The sequence below is a fragment of the Akebia trifoliata genome, chromosome 7, assembly GCF_017979445.1.
Source record: "Akebia trifoliata isolate Shusen 1 chromosome 7, ASM1797944v1, whole genome shotgun sequence".
In the NCBI taxonomy this organism is placed as follows: Eukaryota; Viridiplantae; Streptophyta; class Magnoliopsida; order Ranunculales; family Lardizabalaceae; genus Akebia; species Akebia trifoliata.
The window spans coordinates 22,236,912-22,261,145 of record NC_141381.1 but is presented as its reverse complement, the minus strand read 5'-3'; the positions used below and the strand labels follow the sequence as shown (position 1 = coordinate 22,261,145).

At 36.7% G+C, this 24,234-nt stretch overlaps 2 protein-coding genes across 2 annotated transcripts; one reads left to right on the top strand and one right to left on the bottom strand.

Moving 5' to 3' along the window:
- Positions 1–4,917: 4,917 nt before the first annotated feature.
- LOC147398407 (uncharacterized) lies at positions 4,918–5,406 on the bottom strand. The gene has a single exon (XM_086446719.1). The coding sequence runs from the start codon at positions 5,404–5,406 to the stop codon at positions 4,918–4,920; it is 489 nt and encodes a 162-aa protein (XP_086302845.1).
- A 15,814-nt stretch (positions 5,407–21,220) lies between these two features.
- Positions 21,221–23,178, top strand: LOC147398406 (protein CURLY FLAG LEAF 1-like). The gene is made up of 2 exons (XM_086447592.1): positions 21,221–21,618; positions 22,737–23,178. The coding sequence occupies exons 1-2, from the start codon at positions 21,412–21,414 to the stop codon at positions 23,058–23,060; spliced, it is 531 nt and encodes a 176-aa protein (XP_086303718.1). The 5' UTR covers positions 21,221–21,411; the 3' UTR covers positions 23,061–23,178.
- Positions 23,179–24,234: the final 1,056 nt, after the last annotated feature.

Below are 24,234 nucleotides of genomic sequence, written 5' to 3'. Positions count from 1 at the left end.
TACAACCTTCTCCTCCTCTCGAGGTATATGAAGAGGAATAAGAGCAGTCCCTTCTAAAGAGGCTGAGGAGGAGCACTGAACCCCGTCCTGCCCCAATTGGCTATTTTGAGGCCCCTTCGAATCCATTTCCTGTTGATCCAGCCCTTACTGCTGCCCAAGCCTCGACTTCAACTTCTGGGTCAGAGCATAGGAGAAGTGACCCTCCAGGTATTCCCTATCCGTGGTTGGCCACCCGGCCAAGAAATAGAGCGTCGAGCTCTCCAACTCACGGATTATGCGGACAATGTTCAAGTCTTCCTGTCTTCCCAAAGACAGGGCATTTACCAATAAACACTTCGAGGAGGACCTCGCTTGGTTCTTCTGCAACATCTTTTGAGCAATGGTTGCGGTAAGTTTTCTCACTTCTCGTAGTCTTTTTTTACTTTTAATATCTATTTATCGAGGTTTAACCCTTGCTTTCTTTTCAGGTTCAACACAACGTCTTGAAGCTTGGACAATCTAGGGAAGTGACCATTTACAATTGCGACAACGTCGAGGCAACTGCAAAGAGGTTGCTTAGCGAGAGGGATGCCGCCTCATCCAATACTCTGAAGTTCCAGGCTGACTTGGTTACCGTTAAGTCTAAGCTCTATTGCTCGGAGCAAAGGTTGGAACAGGTGAGGAATAATCTCACCACAGATGAAGGGGAACCTGTCTTGGTCATAAGGCAGTTGGAGGCCAAGGAAGTAGAGAAAGAGAAAGTGATTCAGGACCAGCTCACTTTCCTCTAGGCTCAGCTTGACTACTCGGAGTCGACTTGGGAGAGGGCTTACAACAAGCTCAAGGTCAAATTGAAGAAGGTTGAGCTGGCTTTGGAAGGGAAGGTAGTTGTTGTACCTGTCAATTCTACTGAGGTCTCCAAGGATAACGAAGATGTTCTCGATGTTGTTGATCCTACCCCCAGTCCTTCGTAATTTTTTTTGTATTTGACCAAATTGTAATAGATTTTATTCTCTTAATGAAAAATGACTTTTTTTTTTCTCTATTTAATCTCGTAAGGCAATTTTGTCGGGTTCCAAAATAGATTAAATAAGATTTTCCATTCCCAAGTACCTTAGTTATCTCTTCGTTTGGTCGACTTTTGGTTTACCTGAGGAACCATAGCTTGCACCATCAGACAGTCGTGATTGGTTCCCCCAACAAAACAAGGCTTGCCAACCTCATACAGTCGGGATCGACTCCCATAACGGGCCAAGGCTTTAGCTAAACCAACCCCATAAGGTCGGGCTTGACTCCTATAATGGGCCAAGACTTTTGCTAAACCAACCCACACGGTCGGGTTTCGCTAAACCAATCCCGCACGATCGGGTTCAACTCACATAACGGACCAAGGTTTTCACTAAACCATCCCCACACGGTCGAGCTTGGCTCCAATGACAGGCTAAGGCTTTAGCTAAACTAACCTTATACGATTGGGCTCGGCTCCCATAACGAGCCAAGACTTTCACTAAACCAACTCCATAGTAACATCATCATACTTAATGAGAATTAAGAAAATAATTTTTATTGATAGTACTTCTTAAGGTTAAAGGCATTCCACGGTGCCGTGATTACATCTCCCGTTCTAGTTTTTAAGTAATAGACTCCGATTTTTCCTACTCGATGTACAATATATGGTCCTTCCCAATTTGCTCCGAGCTTCCCACTATTTAGCTTTTGTGTATTTGAGAACACCTTTCGTAACACCATATCGTCGATTTTAAATGCCTTATTTCATACTTTTCAGTGTTATGATTTCTTTAACTGCTGTTGGTATCGACCAAGCCTTTTCATCGCTTGTTCCTAAGTTTTATCTAACTAATCGAGGTTTCATGTTATCAATTCTTCATTCGTGCTTATCTTAGCAATCTATGTTCTTATTGTGGGGACTTGCACCTCGATAGGGATGATTGTCTCTATTTCATATGCTAACGCAAATGGCGTTAACCCTGTGGCCTATCTGGGCATTATTCGATATGCCCACAACACGCTATGCAATTCTTCCACCCATCCTCTCTTATGGTCAATCAATCTTTTCTTCAAGTTATCTATTATTGTTTTGTTAGAGGCTTCTACTTGTCCATTCCCTTGTGGATACCTTGGCGATGATTTGAGTGAGTGTATTCCGTACATTTTACAGTATGAGATGACCCAATTTCCTTTGAACTGGGTGTCGTTATTCGAGATTACTACATATGAGATACCAAAGCGTGTTATGATGTGTTCCCACATAAACTTGATAACTTCTTTCTTATGTGAGTCAGTGGTATGACTTCTATCCACTTCGTGAAATAATCTGTTGTCGCCAATATGAATGTCTTATCCCCTAATCCTTGAGGTACAGGACCAACAATATCTATCCTCCAGATCGTGAACAACCATGAAGCTGCCATCGGATGATGCTCTCCCAAAGGCCAGAAATTCAATCGAGTATAACTTTAGCATTTTTCGCATGATCTTACGTACCTCTTGCATCGCTGGCCTATAATATCCTTGAGTCACTGTTTTGTTTGCCATCGATCGACCCCCTGAGTGATTTTTGCATATTTCCTTCGTATGTATCTCTGCCGTTACCAACTTGGACTCCTCTAGGTTCAAACATTTTAGAAGTATTCAGACATTATAGCTCTCCGTCGACTAGTGTATATCTTCCAACTTTGTAGAGGAGATTCCTAGTCTTTTTTTTTTGTTTTTAGGGAGAATTTTTGACTGGAGATATTTGACATAGTCACCCATCCAATTGAGTGTTCGGTCGATCTACATACACTCTTCCAATTGATGGTTGATGCTTGCCTTCTTTTGATATTCCACGGGTATCATTCGTGAGTTTGAATCTCTGAGCATTGAAGCGATGAATGCCAGCAAGTCAGCTTGTTTATTTTCATCCCTCGGGATTCTACTTATTTTTATTTTCGTAAATTTGTTGAGCTCCTTTTTTAATACTACCAAGTATCTCGCCATACATTCGTCCTTAGCCCGGTATTCCCCACTACACTGATTCACCATTAGCTGTGAGTCGGTAAACATTTGAAGTTGTCGATCTTTTGCTCATTTGCCATTTTGAACCCATTTATGACTATTTTGTATTCTACCTCATTATTTGAAGCACCTATTTGAGCTTTAATACTTTCTCTAGCCTATCATTCTTGGGGTTACCAGTACTATTCTGACCCCTGAACTACTATAATTTGATGATCCATTTACAAATGCTTCTATTGCCATGTCTTCCTCTTCTTCCTAGTCGCGTCAATTGGAAAATCAACGAGAAAGTCTGCCAACACTTGTCATTTCAATGTTGTTCATCTTTCGAATTGTAAATCATGCTCTCCAAGTGTTATTGTCCATTTTGCCATTCTCCTGGATTTATTCGACCTATGCAGTATGTCCCTTAGAGTGTGATCGGTTATTATTTGGATTCAATGAGATTGGAAATATAGTCTGAGCTTTTAGGCCGAGTAGACTAATGCCAACCCAACTTTTTCGATTCTTGTGTACTTTACCTCTGATGGACCAAGTATTTTGCTGATGAAATATGCTAGACATTCTCATCCAAGATCTACCCTGAATAAAATCGAGCTTACTAATAGTGTTGTGGTTGCCAAGTAAATCCCTAGTTCCTCTATTTTCTCTAGAGTACTGAGTATGGGCGACTGTCCCAAGTATGTCTTCATGTTATGGAAAGCTGTCTTGTATTCTTCATTCCATTTGAACCTTTTTCCTTTCTTCAGTAAATTGAATAGTAGTCGGCATCTATCTGAAACCCTTGAAATCAACCTGTTTAGGGCTGTTATCCTCATAATTAAGGTTTGTACCTATTTATGGTTTTTCGGACTCAGCATCTCGATCAAATAGCGTATCTGATCGGGGTTGACCTCGATTCCTCTTTTTGTAATCATATACCCGAGGAATTTTCTAAATGATACTCTGAAAGTGCATTTCTTTGAGTTTAATTTCATTCGATATTCTCTCAATCGTACAAACATTTCCTCGAGGCCCCTTAAATGATCTTCTGCCTGTTTGCTTTTTTACTAGCATATCGTCAATGTAAACTTCTACCGTTCTCCCGATCATGTCTTCGAACATTCTGTTGACCAGCTTCTGATAGGTTGTTCTGACGTTTTTTATCTCGAAAGGCATCACTTTGTAGTAAAACAACCCCTGTTCTGTTGTAAATGATGTTTTTTCTTGATATTCTAGAGACAAAGGGATTTGGTTATACCCCGAGTATCCGTCCATAAAGGACATTCTTTGGTGCCCAGATGTTGAATCGACCAATCTATCTATCCTCGGTAAAGGAAAGTTGTTTTTTGGACAAACTTTGTTTAGGTTGGTGAAGTTGATACAGACTCTGATCCTTCCGTCCTTCTTTGACATAGCTATTACATTAGCTATCTACTTGGGATATTCAACCTCTCTGATGAATCCTACCTTTAAAAGTTTGTTGATTTCCTCGTTTACTTCATGCCTTAAGTGTAGAGACAAATCTCCTTGGTTTTTGTCGAATTCCTTGGCATATTTCATTTATGTTCCATCGATGACACACGACAAGATGATCTATCTTCGGTATGTCTTCAAAGGACCATGCAAAAACATCTTTGTTGGCTCTTAGGAATTGTACCAACTTATCCCGTTCTTTTTTTGGCAGTGATGTCTCGACATTAGTCATCTACTCTCCACTGGTTTCGAGATCCACTTATTCCACTTCTTCGATTGAGGCTACCTGTTCTTTCGGTGATTCTTTTTGTAATTGCCACAATTACCTAACTTCATCGGATGGTTCTTTTCTTTTCTTTTGTGACTCGATTTAATTATGCTTTTCGACTTTGAGTGCCATTGTAAAGTATCGTTGGGATATTTCTTGATCTCCTCTGATTTCCATTATCCCTCTCTACTTGGGAATCATATCACCTGATGGTAAGTTGAAGGAATTGCTTTCATCTCATGTATCCATTTCCTATCGAGTATGGCATTGTATACTGAATCCACATCGATTACAACGAACGTCGTCATAACAACTCTAAGGCCTATTGTAACTGGGAGGGTTATCTCCTCGACTGAAACAGTTGGAGTTCCATTGAATCCCAACAAAGTTGACTGAGTTGGTTCAAGACTTTCTGACATATCCATCTTCTTTGCTGCTCCTAAGAAAAAGATGTCCACTACGCTTCCTATGTCGACCACGTTTATTTGGATGTCTACATTTCCGACTGATAGTGCTATTATTAAGGCATCTTGATAGGGTGTAGTTATACCTTGGAGGTCGTCTTCAGCGAATACTATTGCTTGTTCTTTCGAGACACACCCTAATCTTCGTGCATCACTTACCCCCAGGGAAACCTGGTTAACACCGACCTCGTAACGTATCTTTTTTACCATTGCCTTAGCCATTCGTCTAGTCTGCCTATATGAGTCGTACCTATCAGTGATCGTGTGCACTATCATTCACTCTTCAGACTCTTGGTGCCTCTCTTCCCTAGGGGGTTGAGGAGGTGGCATTTACTCTTTACCTTTTTGATCTTTTCGTCTCTCCCTAGTAGTTGTCGCTACAAACCTTTTGAGTTTCCCATCTTCAATCAAGTCCTGGATGATATATCGTAACCTATAACAATATTCGGTTGGATGATTTTCTGTTTTGTGTTACTCGTAATACGGTTTCCCCGATTTTCCTTGATAATCTCGAGGCAGCTGCATGAAATTCGGGTTATTTCGAATATGGTTCAGTATCTCAGACATCTTCTCATTTAGAGGCGTGTACGCCCGTCCTCTTTTCCATCTCGATCGCCCTTTCGGTTCCCGATGTTGCTTCCTACCATCCACATTCCCCGGTCCACCTAATATTTTGGGGGCTTCGGGGTCCATTGTATCAACAACAACAGTTTGAGATACTTGCCCTCTACTTTTCAGTCCCAACTTCCTGTTGTGGATGGAAGAGCATGTTTACTCCAACTTTCCTTTTTCATAGGTGTACAAATTGCCCGATGAAGACATCTTCAAGCTCAAAGAAGCTTGTTATCGATCTTGTAGGCAACCTCTGAAACCAAGACATAGCCCCATGCCTTAGAGTTGTTGGAAAGAGTTTGTAGAGTAACGAGTTATAGTTCTGGTATAGCACCATCTGACTCTTGTAGTGGAGGACATGATCCATAGGATTTTACGTTTCGTCGTATGCCTCGAACTTTAGGTTATGAGTGCCTTCGATAGGTTGGATCACATTATTGCTGGTGAAAATGACGTTCTCCTGAGTTTTCGAATTGCATTCTATCCCGGATCTCTTCCTTGAATGGTTTTGTCGTTTCTCCTCCACATCAATTCTTCTACCTCTCCCCTCGTCATAAGATTCCGAGCTTTGGAGCCTCCCTGCTGTGCTCTGATATTTGTCGAGTTCACAATTCGCTCACCCTCGGTTCGTTCTGCTGTAGGGGGTAGAGGTTTTTGTCCGCCTTCCCCTACTAGATTTTCCTTCGTTTCGAACCCCTCACCCAACCTTTGTCTGAGCTCTTTGTTTTCCCTTCCTATTGCCATGATCTTATCGTTTTGCTTTTCCAGCCCCTGACTCATTTCTGCCCTTATCTCCGTTAACAAACGGTGCAATACCAATATTGAGTCTTGCGGTGTTGTTGGTGGATCCATTGGTATGGGATTCATTGCCTCTCCAAGTTCTTTACGTCTTGTTCTCACTATGTTGGTCTTTTTGCTCTTTGTAATGATCCTACAGACGACGTCAAATTGTAGATGCTAAAATTTGCATAACCTCGTGATTCTCGCTAATAAAGGAATTCTAACCTTCCTGTACTCCTAGGTGGGCTCGCAACAACACCACTCCGACGCCCAAGTTAGGATTTTTAGTATAGAAAATAGTATAGGGTATTTTCAGAGAGAATTGCATTCATTTCAGTGCCTTGCACCTACTTATTTATAGGGGTTTCCTCCCTTAGATATTCCCAAAATTTCTCCTTGATTTTCATTTGAACGGTTACATCTTTTTAGGGACTTGTCTTGATTTCTACACTTGTTCAAAAGTCCCTTCCTAATGTCTCTCCTCCCCTATTTATAAGCAATTTTCCTTCATTATTTCTTCTTATCACGCCATCTCCACCCTTGATTCACGAGATATGGGAATATCCTTTACCATGCATCTGGGGTTCAATCATGAAAGGGCACCTTGAATAGGAATGTAGTCAATTAAGGGAAGGAAAATCCGCGGGGGGGGGGGGGGGGGTCCGTTGATGTGATAGCCATAGACATGTTTCCTCGAGATACAAGTAAAAGTATCTACAATTATGTGGATAACTCCATGCTAGAAATGTGAGAAGGCTTTGCTCGGACCTAATGACCGACTAAGGCTACTTTGCCTTGATGTACCATTGACTCAACTTGTATGAGCGCCACTGAGCTCTTCCAAGCCTTAACAAGATCTTAACACTTGTAGGGCTATGATATATTCTACTTTTTGTCCTATATTTTGTAAGGTATGAAGTGTTGATCCCATGACCTAGGTTCAAAGCTTGTTGAACCCACCTTCACATTTACCGCTAACCCCTTACCTAGGTAGGGAAAAAGGAAAAAAAAAGAGTTATGCTGAAGTGAGTGCGAAATTCACTATGCTGACGTGGAGGTGCGCACAAAATCATAGATGCTTTTCACTTTTATTTGGATGAAAAGCATCAATGGTTCTGTACATGCATCCACATTAGCAAAGTGTGAAACACAGTGGATTTAGTAGTCATTTCAGCATTGCTCAAAGAGAAAACATGTATTGGCCAATCATGTCTTCACCTGAAGGAGTGCATCCTAGGAAAGCTTGATAGTTCACTTTTTCGACTCCAATCTAGTCGATTGTTAAGTTATTGGACTCAGACAGTGTTAATAGACATTTTCCAGCATTGTTCATCTTTGTTGTTTTATTACTTAAGGAACTGTAGTCATATTTGAAAGCTCTGACATTAACAAATGAATTTCCTTGAGCATCATTAAAGATGGGATTTTATCCAACTGAACGACAAAAAGTCTAAGGCAAATTGGCAAGACTGAAAGATATTTTGATGACTTACATTGATTTCTTTTGAAAACTTTCTCAAGTAATAAATTTTGAATATCCAACTCAAATAAATTAAAAATAAATAAATGAAAGATGAAACCCTCCTGATGTGAAGGACAAACCAAATAATAACACACATGGCATATAGTTTCAGCCTGTTATTTGGCTTATTTCTTGTCTAACCTTACCCTGCAACCACCACCACAACAATATAAATAAATAAACAGCTTGATAGTTGATTTTTTATCTTATAGTTCGGCCATTTTTGTTATTGGGTTTAAATTTTTTACCTTTAAGATTGTTCATTTAGCTTGTTTTGTTATGATTTGAGGGTGAAACTCTCATTGTTGAGTTCTTGAAGTTGTAATGGTAAGTGTGGAGTCCATTTTAGTCAACACTATTTCATGTGACCTAAAAGTCTTGAGATATTACAATACCCGATCGAAGAATCCATGGAAATATTCACCACGGAAAAGAAAAGCTAGTAATACTTGAGTTTGTGCCTCAGAGTCAATACAACAAAGAATTCAAGGCTGTCTAAATTAATAATCGAAATGATATATTTTTGTTTAACGTGATATCCACTAACACTTGTTAGAACATAGTTGACAACGACATCCTCTGACTCACTAATTCCAAAATCATAAAATCGGTTAAGCTCACCAATTAATGTGTTAAGATATTTTTTAATTAAACTCAAGTGCAAACATTAAATGAGGCGTGGGAACAGAACCTAAGAGCACGACCAGTTGCACTAGCAAGCTCATAACCCACTTGCCTTAAACACCTGGGAAAGTTATATCATGTCACTTGTCCAATCGTGGGGCTATAAAACCCCCACTTCAAGTAAGACAAAGGGTTGGAGATTTTATAGAGTAAATCAAACTTAAACAAAATCATCCTTCTGAATTCACTATTTGTCATCTTCTCTAAGCTATTTGAATTCAGTTTTATCTTCTAGTATCATTCCAATTTAATTTAATCTTCGGAGAATCATTGACAAGAACCACACGGAGACCTCATCCTTAACCATCTTCATCATCAGGAGCTTGGATTTGACCTTACCCCTTGGAGCAGAGGAGCAAGATTGAAGAATCATCCATTAGAACAATAGGGTCGATGGATAAAGATCCATCAAACATGATTAAGAACATTGCACATCTCGAGGAGTAGGGCCTAAAAAACCGTCCACACTTTTGGCATTGTCTGTGGGAAGTACGAATCGAATTTTAGATCATAACAAAGTGATATCCACTTCACCCTAGCAAAACAACACCACCAGTTGAACTATGGACCCAACGTGGGCAGATTCATGGGCTCCCCTCTACATTCTGGTGGAAGTGGCCAAACAATCAACCTTTAGTGAGAGTGAGAGAATGACCCCCCCCCCAGTCTTCATAATCGATTTGAAGAGTTACAACAAAACTTCGCGGAGCATAATGGTCAAGTAATTGAGCTCCAGCTTGAGAACGCCCTACTTAGGGCACACTTTGACACATAGCCCAATCCTTGGCCGCACAACAGGAGAGAAAAATAACCAATGCCGAGAACACCATGAATGGAAGCACAACCGAGGGCGAGAGTTGGAAATCTGGAACCACAAGAACCACCCGATAATGTAGCAACAATGAGGAGAGAGGCGGGCAACTCATAGAGGGATACCCTAGGGAGAACGATTAGGAGGCTCAAGAGTATCTTGAAATAAGTTGGTCAAGGAGTGTAGAGTGTTGATCCCACGACCTAGTTCCGGCCTCATTGAACCCACCTTTAGATTGACCACTAACTACCTTTTTTTTTGGTTGAAGACCACTAACCACGTTAATTGCCTAGCAAAACAAAGAATTGATGCAATTTCTTTGATAATGGATTTTGCGAGTGAAGTATAATTGTAGAAGGGCTCCAAACACAAAAATATTCAATAACCATTAAACTTGTGCCATACATAGAGGAGATCACATAATAAACGTAAAATGTACAATGGGCCCTGAATGAGTCCTTACATAAATCATTTACTTTGTAAATAAATAGGTAAATGTCATGGTCTCTTGAGTCAGCAAAAGTGACCAAAAAAATAAAATAAAATCCTGATCATTAAATATGAAATTGAACGATGGAGATAAAAATACTTTAATCTATAAAATGTTGTCATATCAAAATTTTACCCGATTATTAGATATTTGTGTTTTAACGGTTAAGATCTTATGTTTTTTTTATGATTAACTTTTGCTGAGTCAACGGATCCCAAACTTATAAATCCTATTAATGCAAAGTTTTGATCATACGATTGATCTAGTCAAACAAGTCATTACCTACTACCAATATAAAATGTTTGGTTTCTTTACAGGTCATTCTCAAACACAGAACAATTAAAAATATTTTTGCTCACCATGCAAAATGGGTAGCTCAATTGATGTACCAAATCTCATTGACTAGCATCCACTTTTGAGGAAAACTACAAAGGCAAGCTGCCCTCCACTCTTCAAAAGATTTTGTTTAAGATTTGTTAATTAGCCCTTCCACTACATATTAAACGAGTACTAAAAATCAAAAAAATAAATAAATATATTAAAAAACAAAAAGAAACAAAGAAAAAAAAACCTTCCTTCATCTTTTTTCCTTTCCTATCCTTGCAACATATATATATGGGAAATGTTCAGCACCCTAAGTTTTACCACACACTTTAACAAACGTTTTTTGTCCTACATGGGTTAGAAGTTTTGGAATGAGCTGATTTTTGGTGAGGATGATCTCTATGATTAGAAGATCATCCTCCCCAAAAATCAGCCTATTCCGAAATGTTTAACCCCATGTTTACACGTTGAAAAATCGTGGACCGTCCATTTTTTGTAATTCAATTTTGATGGGGTTAGAAGTTTTGGAATGAGCTGATTTTTGGTGAGGATGATCTCCTCACTATAGAGATCATCCTCACCAAAAATCAGCTCATTCCAAAACTTCTAACCCATGTAAGACAAAACGCGTTTGTTAAAGTGTGTGGTAAAACTTAGGGTGCCGAACGGGACCCTATATATATATATATATATATATATATATAAATGTTAAGGGTCCCGTTCCGCTCCCAACCATTTACCCAATAATTTGCTTAATATGTTTTGTCGTAGATGGGTTAAAAGTTTTGGAATTGGCTGATTTTTGGTGAGGATGATCTCCTCACCATAAAGATCATCCTCACCAAAAATCAGCCCATTCCAAAACCTCTAACCCCATCACAAATGGTTTGTAAAACTTTTTTGTAAACCATTTGTGATGGGGTTAGAAGTTTTGGAATGGGTTGATTTTTGGTGAGAAAAAGTTTTACAAACTTTTTTGTAAACCATTTGTGATGGGGTTAGAAGTTTTAGAATGGGCTGATTTTTGGTGAGGATGATCTCTATGGTGTAGAGATCATCCTCACCAAAAATCAGCCCATTCCAAAACTTCTAACCCATGTAGGACAAAACATGTTGGACAAATGGTTGGGTGCTGAACATTTCCCATATATTAAAGAGTCGCGATCCAGAACGGTGTCCCGTCCTATAGTAACATTCGGTGTCACGTGACAGTTTTTAGTTGGATTTAAAACACATAGGGCTGCGTGCACAGCTTGTTTAGAAGCCGAATGTGCTTTAAATGGGCTAATCAAATCTTACCATGTAGAAACCATTCATATTCCATAGGAATGGGACACCGTATTGGAGAGTCAAAGTTAAAACACCAACTTCCGTTGAAAAGGAATGGAAATATCTAATATGCCACCATGTCAATACGTTCTCCGTGACAAAATAGGATCACAAATATATATGCCACCATGTCAATATGTTCTCCGTGACAAAATAGGATCTCAAATATATGTCAATATGTTCTCCGTGACAAAATAGGATCTCAAATATTGACATGGTGGCATATATATTTGTTATCCTATTTTTTCACGGAGCACGTATTGACATGGTGGCATATCCCTCCGTGACAAAATAGGATCACAAATATATTTTGTCATGGAGGGCATATTGACATGGTGGCATATTAGATATTTCCATTCCTTTTTGAGGGAGGTTGGTGTTTTAACTTTGACTCTCCAATACGGTATATATATTCCGGATCCTGTTTTGTCACTGAGGGCACATTGACATGGTGGCATATTAGATATTTCCATTCCTTTTCGAGGGAAGTTGGTGTTTTAACTTTGACTCTCCAATACGGTGTCCCATTCCTATGGAATATGAATGGTTTCTACGTGGCAAGATTTGATTAGCCCATTTAAAGCACATTGGGCTTCTAAACAAGTTGTGCACGCAGTCTTACGTGTTTTAAATCCAACTAAAAAGTGTCATGTTGACACTGAATGTTACTATAGGACGGGACACCGTTCTGGATCGCGACTCTTTAATTTTACCGAGCTTATTTGACCCTAACATTTTTTTTATTATAACCATATCATATAATCACTGCAATACTATTATAATTAATGAGATAAAAGTGTGAGTGTTGTTGGCTCAATGAGGACCGACTCTAATCTAATTGGCTCAGACCAAACTTTACCATAGTTCAAAGAGAGCTTCTAAATCATTACTAATCTAGCTTTCTTAATCCAAAGAGTTCTTGAATTCACGGTAGTCAAACTTCCTATTAAAACCTCTAAATCTTGCATGGTTAGGTTCATCTTCATATCATGTTCCAGTATAGCCTAAACCGATCATGACCTAACCAAGGCTCATATGATTTGAGCAATTTGCTCATCCTCCTCTTCTTCTACAAATCTAAGCATGTGATTAATCATTTCTCTATAATCGATTATTATGCAACAATAATCTCATTGACTTCACATTTGGTTACTAGAAAAAAGACTTTACACATCACTTTAAAAAAAATAAAAATAAACATCAAATTTTAAATATAAAGTGCATTTTTCGTGGGTGGAGGGATTGCACAGAAGTATGCAGAACTTTATGCATCGGTTTATGTTTGATCTTTAAACATTGTTTTTGAAAAAATCTGTGTCTAAAAAATCGTCTTTTACACACACTTTTTCATCTAAAGAATAGACATCACTTTTTTTATAGACATCATTAAAAAAGTGATGTTAAAAGTCTTTTTTCTTGTAGATGGTTCCTCAACAATATCTCGGACAAGTAATCATTTGCAATTATTTAATTCATCGACTATACACATTTGACAAAAGCATTATTACAAAACAGAAACAACAAATTGTAAGTATTTATGTTTCATCAAATTAACTTATATTGATCATGGATTGCCATGAGCTTGAGGGAACGTATTCGAGTATAATTTAAAGATGAATCATAGAAAAATGCACATCGTTGCACCAAATCATATAACAAGAAGGTTAATGTAAATGTAAGACTAGAATTAAGATAAATTATTTTTTAGATTAGGATTGATTAATTGTTATCTTTTATTTATTTTTCTTCTATTTAAACCTTTTTAGGGTGATAGTAATTCATTGAATTTGTAATGGATTTATTTTCTTATCATTTACAATTTTCTAAGAATTTTTTTATTATTATAATACATCAATTTTATTTTATTAATACTCTCTTCCTCTATCTCTCCTTCCCTTTTCTTCTCGTCCCTCTCCCTATGTCTTCGCATCTCTCTTTTTTCCTTTCTTCCCCCCTTCTCCTACTCCCTTCACATATTTCAAAATATAATTATTTTTTGTTATAATATGGATTAATAGATGCCACAACTATAAATCTCACAATGAGTATTTTTCTTGATTTGGATGAGCTTGAGATGACTAATTCAAGTTTAAAAATTATATAAAACAATCCTTTATATATATACTAGAGCTTGCCTGTGAATACAACATACACTTTCTCTTTGGGGTTAATGGGGAAAAGAGGAAAACCAAAAAAATTGAAAGGATATTATTAAAGAAAAGGAAAAAGATACTACAAAAAAGTCGGGTATATGTGGAAAAGGTGATAATAGAGATGAAATTATCATTGAGATGCTTTCTTTATGGGGGGATAAAGATTAAGTCAAAGTGGGAGGGCAACCATCCAATTTTATGTTGTATATTACGGCACATGCATCGTCTTTAGGGTTTATGGGTAAAAAAGGAAAAATAATAAATTTGAAAGGGTATCATTGGAAAAGGGGAAAAGAGAAAAATCAACATACAAATTTGTAAAAGTGATTTTGGAAAGGGATAAAAAAGATAAGACAATAATGAGATATTATTGGGAAGGGGAAGAATATAACAGACAAAGGAAGATGGACAACCATTTTCGAGATATGTTGTTTATAGGGTATAAATCTTGGGACAAAGAGTAAGGTGCAACGCTTTATATATATATATACACACACACACACACACACACACACGCACACACACGTACATATAAGGTTGAGATCATGTGACAATGCTTATTTGACAATCCAATTAGCAATCATTTGTCTTAACTAGGTTAGAAGGTTAGGAATCTGCTGATTTTTTGTGAGGATATCATCTTCACAAAAAAAAAAAAAAAAAACAACATCTACTCATTCTAAAACTTCTAATCCCATGAAAAGTGCTTTACAAATTGAAGAATTATGGTCCTTCAATTTTTATCATTGATTTGTTAATCGCTTTTCATTTAGGTTTCGAAATTAAATGATTTTTTGTAAGGATGATCTCCTCACCATAGAGATCAACCTCACAAAAATTAGCCCATTTTGAAACTTCTAACTTGCTTACAGCTCATTTAGCTAAGAGAGTAGGCCATCTAGGAAAAATAGTTGTCAATTGGATTGTCAAATAAGCATTGTCACCTTATCGCAACTCACTCACACAAATATCTATTCGTACATTTATATGGTGGGGGGGGGGGGGGTGGTATTAACAGGTTGATTTCGGATAGATTCTACATATACTTAGAACTGAAACCTAAATAAAATAGTAGTTATGATCCCTATTGGGTCTAGTTCCAATTCTGGATGTGAGACCTGTTCGTCGTGGTGTGCGTAGCTAATGAATAGAATAGAGAACAAATAAATTTTTTTTTTAAATTGATCTGTAGGTAAGGGTTGAATCCACATGGATAATGTGTGAAATTCATAAGATCAATAGAAGTTAACTTGATTAGTCTCCTATCTATAGGTAAGGGTCGAATCCATAGGGATAGTGTGAAACTCATAAGATCGAGATAAATTAACTAGATTAGTCTAAAACCAAAAGACATGTTTGATTTGAAGTTTAAATAGGAAAAAAAAAAAATTAAAGAAGTGAAAGAAAACTAAATGATTAGAACATTAGAAAGATGAATCCGCCAAGAACGATTAGATCAAAGCCCTATAATTATACTTAACTTCAATCCCCTCTTATCTCAATTCAATTAGCAAGAAAATGTAAATGGATTGGAAGATAATTCACTGATGAAAAAGATGAAAAGATCAAAAGCCATGGATTCTTTCATTAGAAAAATCAATTCTCAATGACTAATTGTCTAGGTTAAACATGATGCAACTTGAACTTATCTAAGATTGAACAATCTAGATTAAGCATAATTAGTCAGGAAAACTTGATCAACTAAAGAAAGAAAGCCAATTGAAAGCAATTGGAGTATTAGTGAAAGCAAATTGAAGTAAAGTGCAGCTAAAGAACTTGGATTATTTTTCTCTTGACTTCCTCAACCTCTCTTATGGGGGGAATTAGCTACTCATCCTCACAAGATCAAGAAGATAGGAAAAGTAAAAACAAAATTAAAGTTAATTAATCTTCATGATTAAACAAGCTTGAATACTATTTCTCCCTACTTAAAGAAAATTACCGAGAAATTGGAGAAGAAGACTTGATCTAAGCTACTCTACTAATTACAAGGGGGATTCCTCAAATTAAACCCCAAGGAGTCTATTTATAGGCTTCTATATAACATTCTCGAGTAGCACACATGTGAACTCATTAATCATGATCATCAACACATGAAAAAGGACTTCTGGAATGCAAGTTGGACTGGTGAGATCACCCAACTGGGCCACCATGCCTTTCTACCGCGTCACGATGAAGTTAGTCTTAGTTTGCACCATCTTTGGTCAAATTACTTGTCCCGATGCCTTGAGTGCAGAGGGACTCTCAATTTTGCACTCTGGGTCCTCATTCTAGCTGAATTGACTTGAAAAATCTAGCAAAATAAATTGTACTTAATTAGGCTCCCTCATTTACATAATAATGCATGCAAATATGTCATGTTTTAGCAAATGTTATGTGTAAGGCATAAAAATGGACACATACATGATTTTATATGTAAAATCCCAGAGTTATGTAGAAGAAAATTGGCTAAGTGCCTTCAAAATACATGATAGAATATGAATATTTCGACACTTATCAAAGACCCTTGGAATAAGAATTGTTCCTTCAAATACCCAATATATATTGGATATTTTTCAGGTAAAAGACAAGATATAAAATTATTTTTTATTGAAAAAAGTACTAGTACTTGCAGACAATTAATTTTGAATGAAAATAAAAATATATATAACCTATAAGTTTTCACTAAATATTTGATATCAACAATTTATTTTTCAAGAAAATCATACTTGTTAGGAAGAAATCTTAAAAAATAATGTTATAGGGTATTTGTTTATAGTTGAAATTGAGAACTACTATGGGGAAGATGGATGTAAGTTTATATAAAGAGAAAGTTATAAAACATTAAGAGATAAATATAATTATTTTTTAAGATCTAATTTTAGTTAGTTAAAGTACAATTACTCTTAGATACCTTTTGATTAATATTTAATTTAAACTACTAACCTTTTTCTAAGGAAGAAATAAATAAGCTAAATTCACTAGTCGTTCGATATGGGAAAGAGACCCAACTAGAATTGGGTCTCAAAGATGGCTACCTAGAATTGAACAAAAAAATGATTGTATTTTATCTTCATGCCCTTTCCAAGGATAACTCCAACTTTATTACTTTTCCTCTTCTTCCCTCTTTCCAAGAAAATCACATCAACTTTAACATCTTTTTCAATAATACTCTTTTAACTTAATTGTCCTTCATCCTTTCTCCCTTTTTCAATAATACCCCTCCAACTTTACTATCTTTTTTATTTTACCCCTTAATCCTAATGAGGATACCCATGCAGTAGTGTCATGATCGTGCTCTTTGAAATAGCTAATTGTGTAGCGCTTGAAGGTTATGTCCTGCAAGTAAGCCTAAAAATACCTAAACACACACACACACACACACACACGTATGCAAAGAAGCACAAGAAGGCAATAACAATGTAGTAGAACCCATAAGAAATTTTATCAATATGATGGAAACTTACAAGGCAACGAAGAGTGCAGGGACCCGATATAGGCGACTCATATGTTAGGGACACATTATTGGCACATTGGCTTAGTTCTATGCTCCCGAAGTGCTTGGTGAAGGCTGAGCTGGACAATGAATCACTACCCCTTCTTCAAAGAGTATGCTAAGTCTATCGCTTATCACCAAAAGGAAACATCAACTCTTTAAGGAAGGCATACTAGGCTTTGTGAAAGCTCATTGTAACTCTCAAACCCAACAACATGTCCCATTTACAAAGGAAACCTATGAAAGCATATTTACATAGTTTTTTGACACAAATATTTACATTGATACGTGACCTTGTACATGACACTTGAGACTTTATGTACATGATCATGACACTCTATAGTCTACCCTACTTATGCTGTACATGTCCTCGTTAAATTCTTGTTTGGACACTCTTGTATTCAACTTGAATGGTGGTAAGGTTGCTACATGGTTCCAACTTGCATTGCTTGTTCTCCTTGACACTGCTCATTTTACTCCTTGAAAGTGGTACCCATTCTCTTTGTCCTAGCTTAATTATCTTGTGAGGTGATGGATTGATGGGAGTACTTGGTACGATATCTCGTGCTTTTGAAAAACTCTTGATTGTCTATGTTGGTTGAATTGTTTCCTGTTGTACTTTGACATGTTTTGACATCCTAGTACATTTTCAACATTCACCTCCATAAGAATAACAAATTTGTTCCTCTGTTGATAACCTATAAACCATCTAGGGATTGCAAGATTGTTGGAGTGGATAGTGTTTGGCTTAGTGGCCAAGGTGTGGATGTGACGATGATTAGGGTTTGTGGAGCATGTTGGTTCAACTTGAGTTGTGGCTTCCATCAATGAGCACAACTCGCGTAGGAGTAAAGGGTTACTCCCCTTTATTCGGCCATCACTCCACTTATAGGGCTATAATAACCTTGCCCTTAGGTTTTCCCATGGACACTGGCACAACACATAGGCATCCCTGAACATACCCAGTTTCTTTGCATATGGTATGGGGATAACTTTAGCTCAGCGGAGAAAATCCATGCTGATGATGATTGTGAAGTCTCCAAGGGGTGCTACGTGCAACTTAATTTCACCATTCCATGTACTTACTTTCATTAGCATAGCTTTTATAGACCTTTCTATTGGGTTGGACTCTGTGTTCATGGCCTTCATCTAACGCATCTCCAACTCAAGAGTTAAGTCGAGGCGTTTGGCCTCTGAAGAAGCGATGAAGCTGTGAGTCACTCCTACGTCCACCATAGCTTGGGATTTCTTCCCATTAAGCTCATTGTCAATTTCTATGAGTCTCTTCCTTTTAGGACATTTTGTTTCTTAGGGGATTTGCTCGACAACATTCAATACATGGAGAGTTCCCACATATTTCTCCTTCCCATCACTCGAGTCACTACGTTTCTTGTTGACTTGCATTGATAACAAAGCATTTAAGGCAGCTTTATGAGGGCACTTAAATGTTGGATATGATGTGCCACATAAGATGCATTTGAGGATTTGTTGTTGTGACGATGACGTCTACGTGAGGCATCAGTGTTTCATGTGCTACGAACTAGGGAAACATTGCATGAGCTATGGTTGTTGTGAACTCCCTCACTTCTAGCTTGATTAGGCTTTGGGGTACGTTTTGTGTTGAGGATCGATAGCCATTATTGTCATTCCTCCCGTTTTTTTTTTCATTGGGGTGAACTCAAATAGCTGTTCTATTGCGGCCATTGCAGACACATGGTCATGCACATGCTGGCATTGGAGTTAACTTTGAACCCAAGGCTTCAAACCCTCAAGGAAGTAAAATAACTTATCTTTTTTAAACATGTTCTAGATGTTAAGCATGAGTGCCAAAAATTGCTTAACGAAATCATGCATTGCGCCATCTGGAGTTGTCTCAATTTTCTACAGGCAATGAACTCCACATTCTCAGGGAAGAACTAGTTCTTGAGTTCCCTTTTTAGATCAACCCATGTATTAATTTGGTATTGATTGCATTCAGTCTCAAACGAATTTGGTGGGCCACCAAAGTTAGGCATCACCTCTATATGAGGTACATGATTGCTGTTGTGACCTTGAACTCTTTTTATTCATGTAGAGTGTCCATATAGTACTATTTCATGTCAAAAAGGAAGTTCTCAAGCTCTTCGGCATCATGAGCACCTACATATGGTTGTGGCTCAGATGCATGTAACCTATGGTTGTCCGACCCCCCCCCCCATATTGTGACTTGTCCATCCCATAGCTTTGAAAGTGATGTTTACTTGGGTTATAAGCTTGCTGAATTGTGCTTGTATATGCGCTAAGTTACCATATTTAACACACTTGGTCAGGGCCGCATGTCCCGCTTCTACCATGTCCATACGATAGTTTAGGTATGCCACGCTATCTACTGAGCTAGCTAGAGTAGCCATTCGAGCTTCAAGGAGCTCGATGCATTCCTTTTGTGTACGTGGTGCTACGAGTAGTTGTGGGTCCATGGATATCGACTCCCTTATACTACTTACTACAAGAGAATAAATAAGATAGCTTTGATGCCAACTGTCACGCCTGTGCTCTTTGAGATAGCTAACCATACAACACTTGAAGGCTATGTCCTACAAGCAAGTTTGGTAATACACCTAAAAACACACACATGTGCAAAGCAACACAATAAAGTAATAACAATGTAGCAAAGCTAGTAGGCAATCTTATTAATATTAGGGGTGCACATTGGATTGGGTAAATCTGATAACCGAACCAATCCGAGCCTTTTGGATTTGATTGGTTCGGATTGAACATGGTTTGGTTCGGGTGCAGATTGTTAAAAAAAAAATCCGATTGATTTGGTTCGGTTCTGGATATATATATATATATATATCTAAAATAAAATCCTTTCGTAGTTTCGTTCTTCTATTCTCTCTTTCTCTCTCAATTGTGTTAGTGTGTTAGAGGTAACTCATCAAAGTCTTCAACTTCATCTCCTCTATTTTTTCTAATAAAAACTCATAAAAAATGTGTCCCCTTACTTTTAATTACAAAGCAACAAGTAACATTTGATTTCGACTTTGAACAAGTAATAAATAATAATTAATTTTAATAATGACTTTGATCTTCAATCATCCCTTATAAGATAAGTGTTAAATGATTTTTATTTTCTAATTTTTTTATGATTTTTATTTTTAATGTGTTATACGTGGTGTTTTGTTTATATTGAAATAATAAGTATGCTAATGCTTTGTTTAATATTTATTTTGCTTAGTTTTAAGTTTTAATTATTTTAATTTTACTATTGAAAATAATAAGTATGAGAACCGAGAACTGATCCGAACCAAAGTTGGTTTGGATTGGTTCGGTTCTATAGGGTAATTAGATGTATTCGTTTCCAAATTTGTAGAACCGATCATGTTTGATTCGATTTTAATTTTTCCAAAATCCAAATCAATCTGAATCATGTGCACCCCTAATTAATATGATAGAAACTTACAAGACAACAGAGAGTACATGAACTTGATATTGGCAACTTTTATACTAGGAACATATTATTGGCATGTTGGCTTGAATGTATGCTCCTAACATGCTTGGCAAAGGTTGGGCTTGGGCATTGAATCACGATCCCTCCTTCAAAAGTATGCTAATTCTTTTTCCCATCACTAGAAGGAAACATCAAATCTTACTTAGACTTTATGAAGGCCCATTGTCGATCTAACGCCCAACAACTTGGCTCATTTATAAAGGACTCCTAAAAGAACATATTTACATGGATTCTTGAAATACATATTTACATTGACGACCATGACGCGTAAGCGGGGGCAAACTCTAGTTATATATTAAGTAAGCAAAGTTATTCTATTAAAAAGAGGAGATATCTAAAAATTAAAATTATAGGAGTTTTTTTATTCCAATAATGAACTAGGGGTGTACAAGATCGGCTTTTCTCTCTTCACGCTTCTTTATTAGTTTCTTGTTACTCTTCTTTCCTTATTATTCTCACGAACAACCCCCGAATGGTCTGTATTAGCTACGTTTTACTGGTTTTTCTTTTCTTCTAAGTCTCTCTCTCTCTCTCTCTCTCATTTTTATTTGCTTTCAATGACAACTCCAAACATGGCAACGATTGCTGCTTTAGAGAGATCTCTTCAAAACTGTTCACTCAACAGATCCAGCGGTCACGGTAGTGGAGTTCGTCGCTCGGAAGCTTCGGATGCGCCGGAAAATCTGACAAACACCGAGTCAACCTTGGAACTCAATTCGCACGTCTCTCTTCCTTATGAATGGGAACAGTGCCTCGATTTAGAGGTTTCCCTAAATGCCAATTATTTTGATCTCTCTTTCAACTATACTTCCATAATAATAAATGCTTCATTTCTTCCCTTTTGTTTGTTTTGTTTTGTATTTATTACTCTTTGTCTCCTGCCTTCGTTTCTCTCCTCTCATGTTTCTTTAATTATTCTGCTATTTATTACTTCTTTTCTCATCGAGGAAGAAAAGCAGAGGAAAATATGGCTAATAGAGGGCAACCGATAACAATTTTTATTTTGTGGATTAAGGCCTTTTCGGAGATCCCTTTGTACCCCAAAAAATCTCATAAGGATAAATTTTTAGGGCACAAACGGTGATCCAAATATTCATTAATTTTTTTTCTTCTCTTTTTTAAATATTTCGAACTTTCTGGGTTTAAATATTTTTCAAAAATTCTTCACGAGGTCTCTTCTTCTCTAATCTTCTGGTCTCCTTTCTTTGCAAAACTTGTGAGTTTATTGGAAAGTTCTGATTTTGTTTAGTGGGTGTTTTGCAGATGGGGGATATTTAATTTTGTTTTTTTATTTTTATTTTGCTCGAAAAAGCTCTTAAAAATACATTTTAAAGGCACAAATGGTGTCCCAACAATGCATTAATTATTATTATTTTTGGTTTTTAAATTTGTGGGTTTAAATATTTTTGAAAAATCTTAAATGGGTGTTGTTTGTTTTTATTGTTGTTGTTGTTATTTTATTTATTTATTTTTTTAAATATTCTTCAGGAGCTGTGTTCTTCTGAGCTTCGTTTCTTTGTTTAAGTTTGGAGTTTATTCGAAAGTTTTGATTATTTTTAGTGGATGTTTTACAGAAGGGGGAGATTTAATCTATTTTTGGCTCCACAAAGCTCACAAAGATACATTTTTAAGGCACAAATGGTGACCCAAAAATTCATTATTAACTTTTTATTTTTATTTTTAAAATTTCAACATTTCTGGGTTTAAATATTTTTGAAAAATCTTCAATGGGTCATTTTCATTTGTTATTATTAATTTTTTTTAAAAGAAAAAAATCTTCAGGAGGTCTCTACTTTTTATGATCTTCTGGGTTTCGTTTCTTTGTCAAAAAATTTGAGTTTTTCTTCTAAAGTTTTGATTTTGTTTAGTGGGTGTTTGGCAGACAGGAGAGATTTATTATATAAATTGGCAAAATGGGTCAAAAGAGAAAGAAGATCCAAGGAAACAAGCGAGGTTCAATGAAGACTACTACTCAGAAGAAGATAATAACTCATGTGACAGCGAAGATTCCTCTTCAACATCATCATCTCATCCTTCTCCATCATCAAGAGACATTAATCATGGGGAAGAGGGTGATCATATTCTCGTTGTTGCTGGTTGCAAGAGTTGTTTGATGTATTTCATGCTACCCAAACGGGTCGAAGAGTGCCCCAAATGTAATGACCTTCTTCTCCACTTCGATCGACTTGAAGATGGGTCCCTATGAGAATTTTTTTCAATCTTTTTTTAAGAGATCTTTAGTTAGTATGGTTTTGATCAAGTTAGAGAAATTAATATTGAGTTTGAATATTTATTAATGTTAATTTTGCTATATTTTTCTTTTATTTATTTAGATTTGTTTTGGGTTCCATTACAATTGAAGATAGAAGAACTCTAGCGTTTATGGTATATATATATATGGGTTCGACCCACAAAAGTCTTGTAACATATTTGTTCTATGTGATTTAAAAGTTTTGAATTGGGTTGATTTTTTGTAAGGATGATCTCTACGGTGAGGAGATTATCCTCATAAAAAATCAGTCAAATATGAAACTTCTAACTTCATCAAAAGTGGTTTTAGAATTGTAAACTGTCAATTGTTTACTGAAAATTTGTAAATCACTTTTGATGGACTTAAAAGCTCTAGATTCAGTTGAGTTTTGGCGATGATGATCTCCTCAACATAGAGATCATCCTTGCAAAAAATCAGCCCAACCCTAAACTTCTAAGTCACATAAGACACAATGTGATATATATATATATATATACATAATATTTTAGTTTTTATTCTTGGTCTTTAGTCGGGAATGGAAAATATGAATTTTATTTTACCATTTAAGATTTGTTTGAATGCTGGAAAGTTCCCCCTCAAAAAATAGTCACCACCTTCTCAAAATTACTGGCTTGGTGATATGATCTAGATTTTCATTATTTAGGATGTGTTATAATTGATAATCCATTAAAAAAATGGTTTACCATTTGGGGCATGAAAGAGTGGTGCTCAAATTTTCTTGTCCAAGTAAGTAAAAGGTACTTTCCCATGGAAGTAAGTATTTTATAAGATTTCTTGTATTCTTATTTAGGGACTTCGAGAGGCAAAATTGAAGGGAACCTTTTCTAAAGCAGAGTAGGGAAAGTTATCTAGGGTTTCTTTTAGGGAATGTAAGGGAGAAATATTTTCTTAGTTCTCTTTAGCAAGAGATTCCAGGGTTTTAACTTTGAAGTATAGTGTTATTAGTGTTTGATCTGATCCGTGAACATAAGCACATAGTCAAATCATGTAAATCCTCGTATTTGTGTGTGATTTTTCTTTTATTTTGCTATTTTGTATTTTCATTGTATGATTGTCTTTTTTGTTTTGTTTTTGTTGTTGTTGTTGCAATTAAAGAAAATGAGGAGCT

What these genes read in the sequence shown, in the direction of transcription:
- LOC147398407 (XM_086446719.1), bottom strand. Translation starts at nt 5,406, where the DNA reads ATGGCTAAGGCAATGGTAAAAAAGATACGTTACGAGGTCGGTGTTAAC.
- LOC147398406 (XM_086447592.1), top strand. Translation starts at nt 21,412, where the DNA reads ATGACAACTCCAAACATGGCAACGATTGCTGCTTTAGAGAGATCTCTT. An exon ending in AACAGTGCCTCGATTTAGAG is followed by an intron (nt 21,619 to 22,736) that starts GTTTCCCTAAAT and finishes GGTGTTTGGCAG; the next exon opens with ACAGGAGAGATTTATTATAT.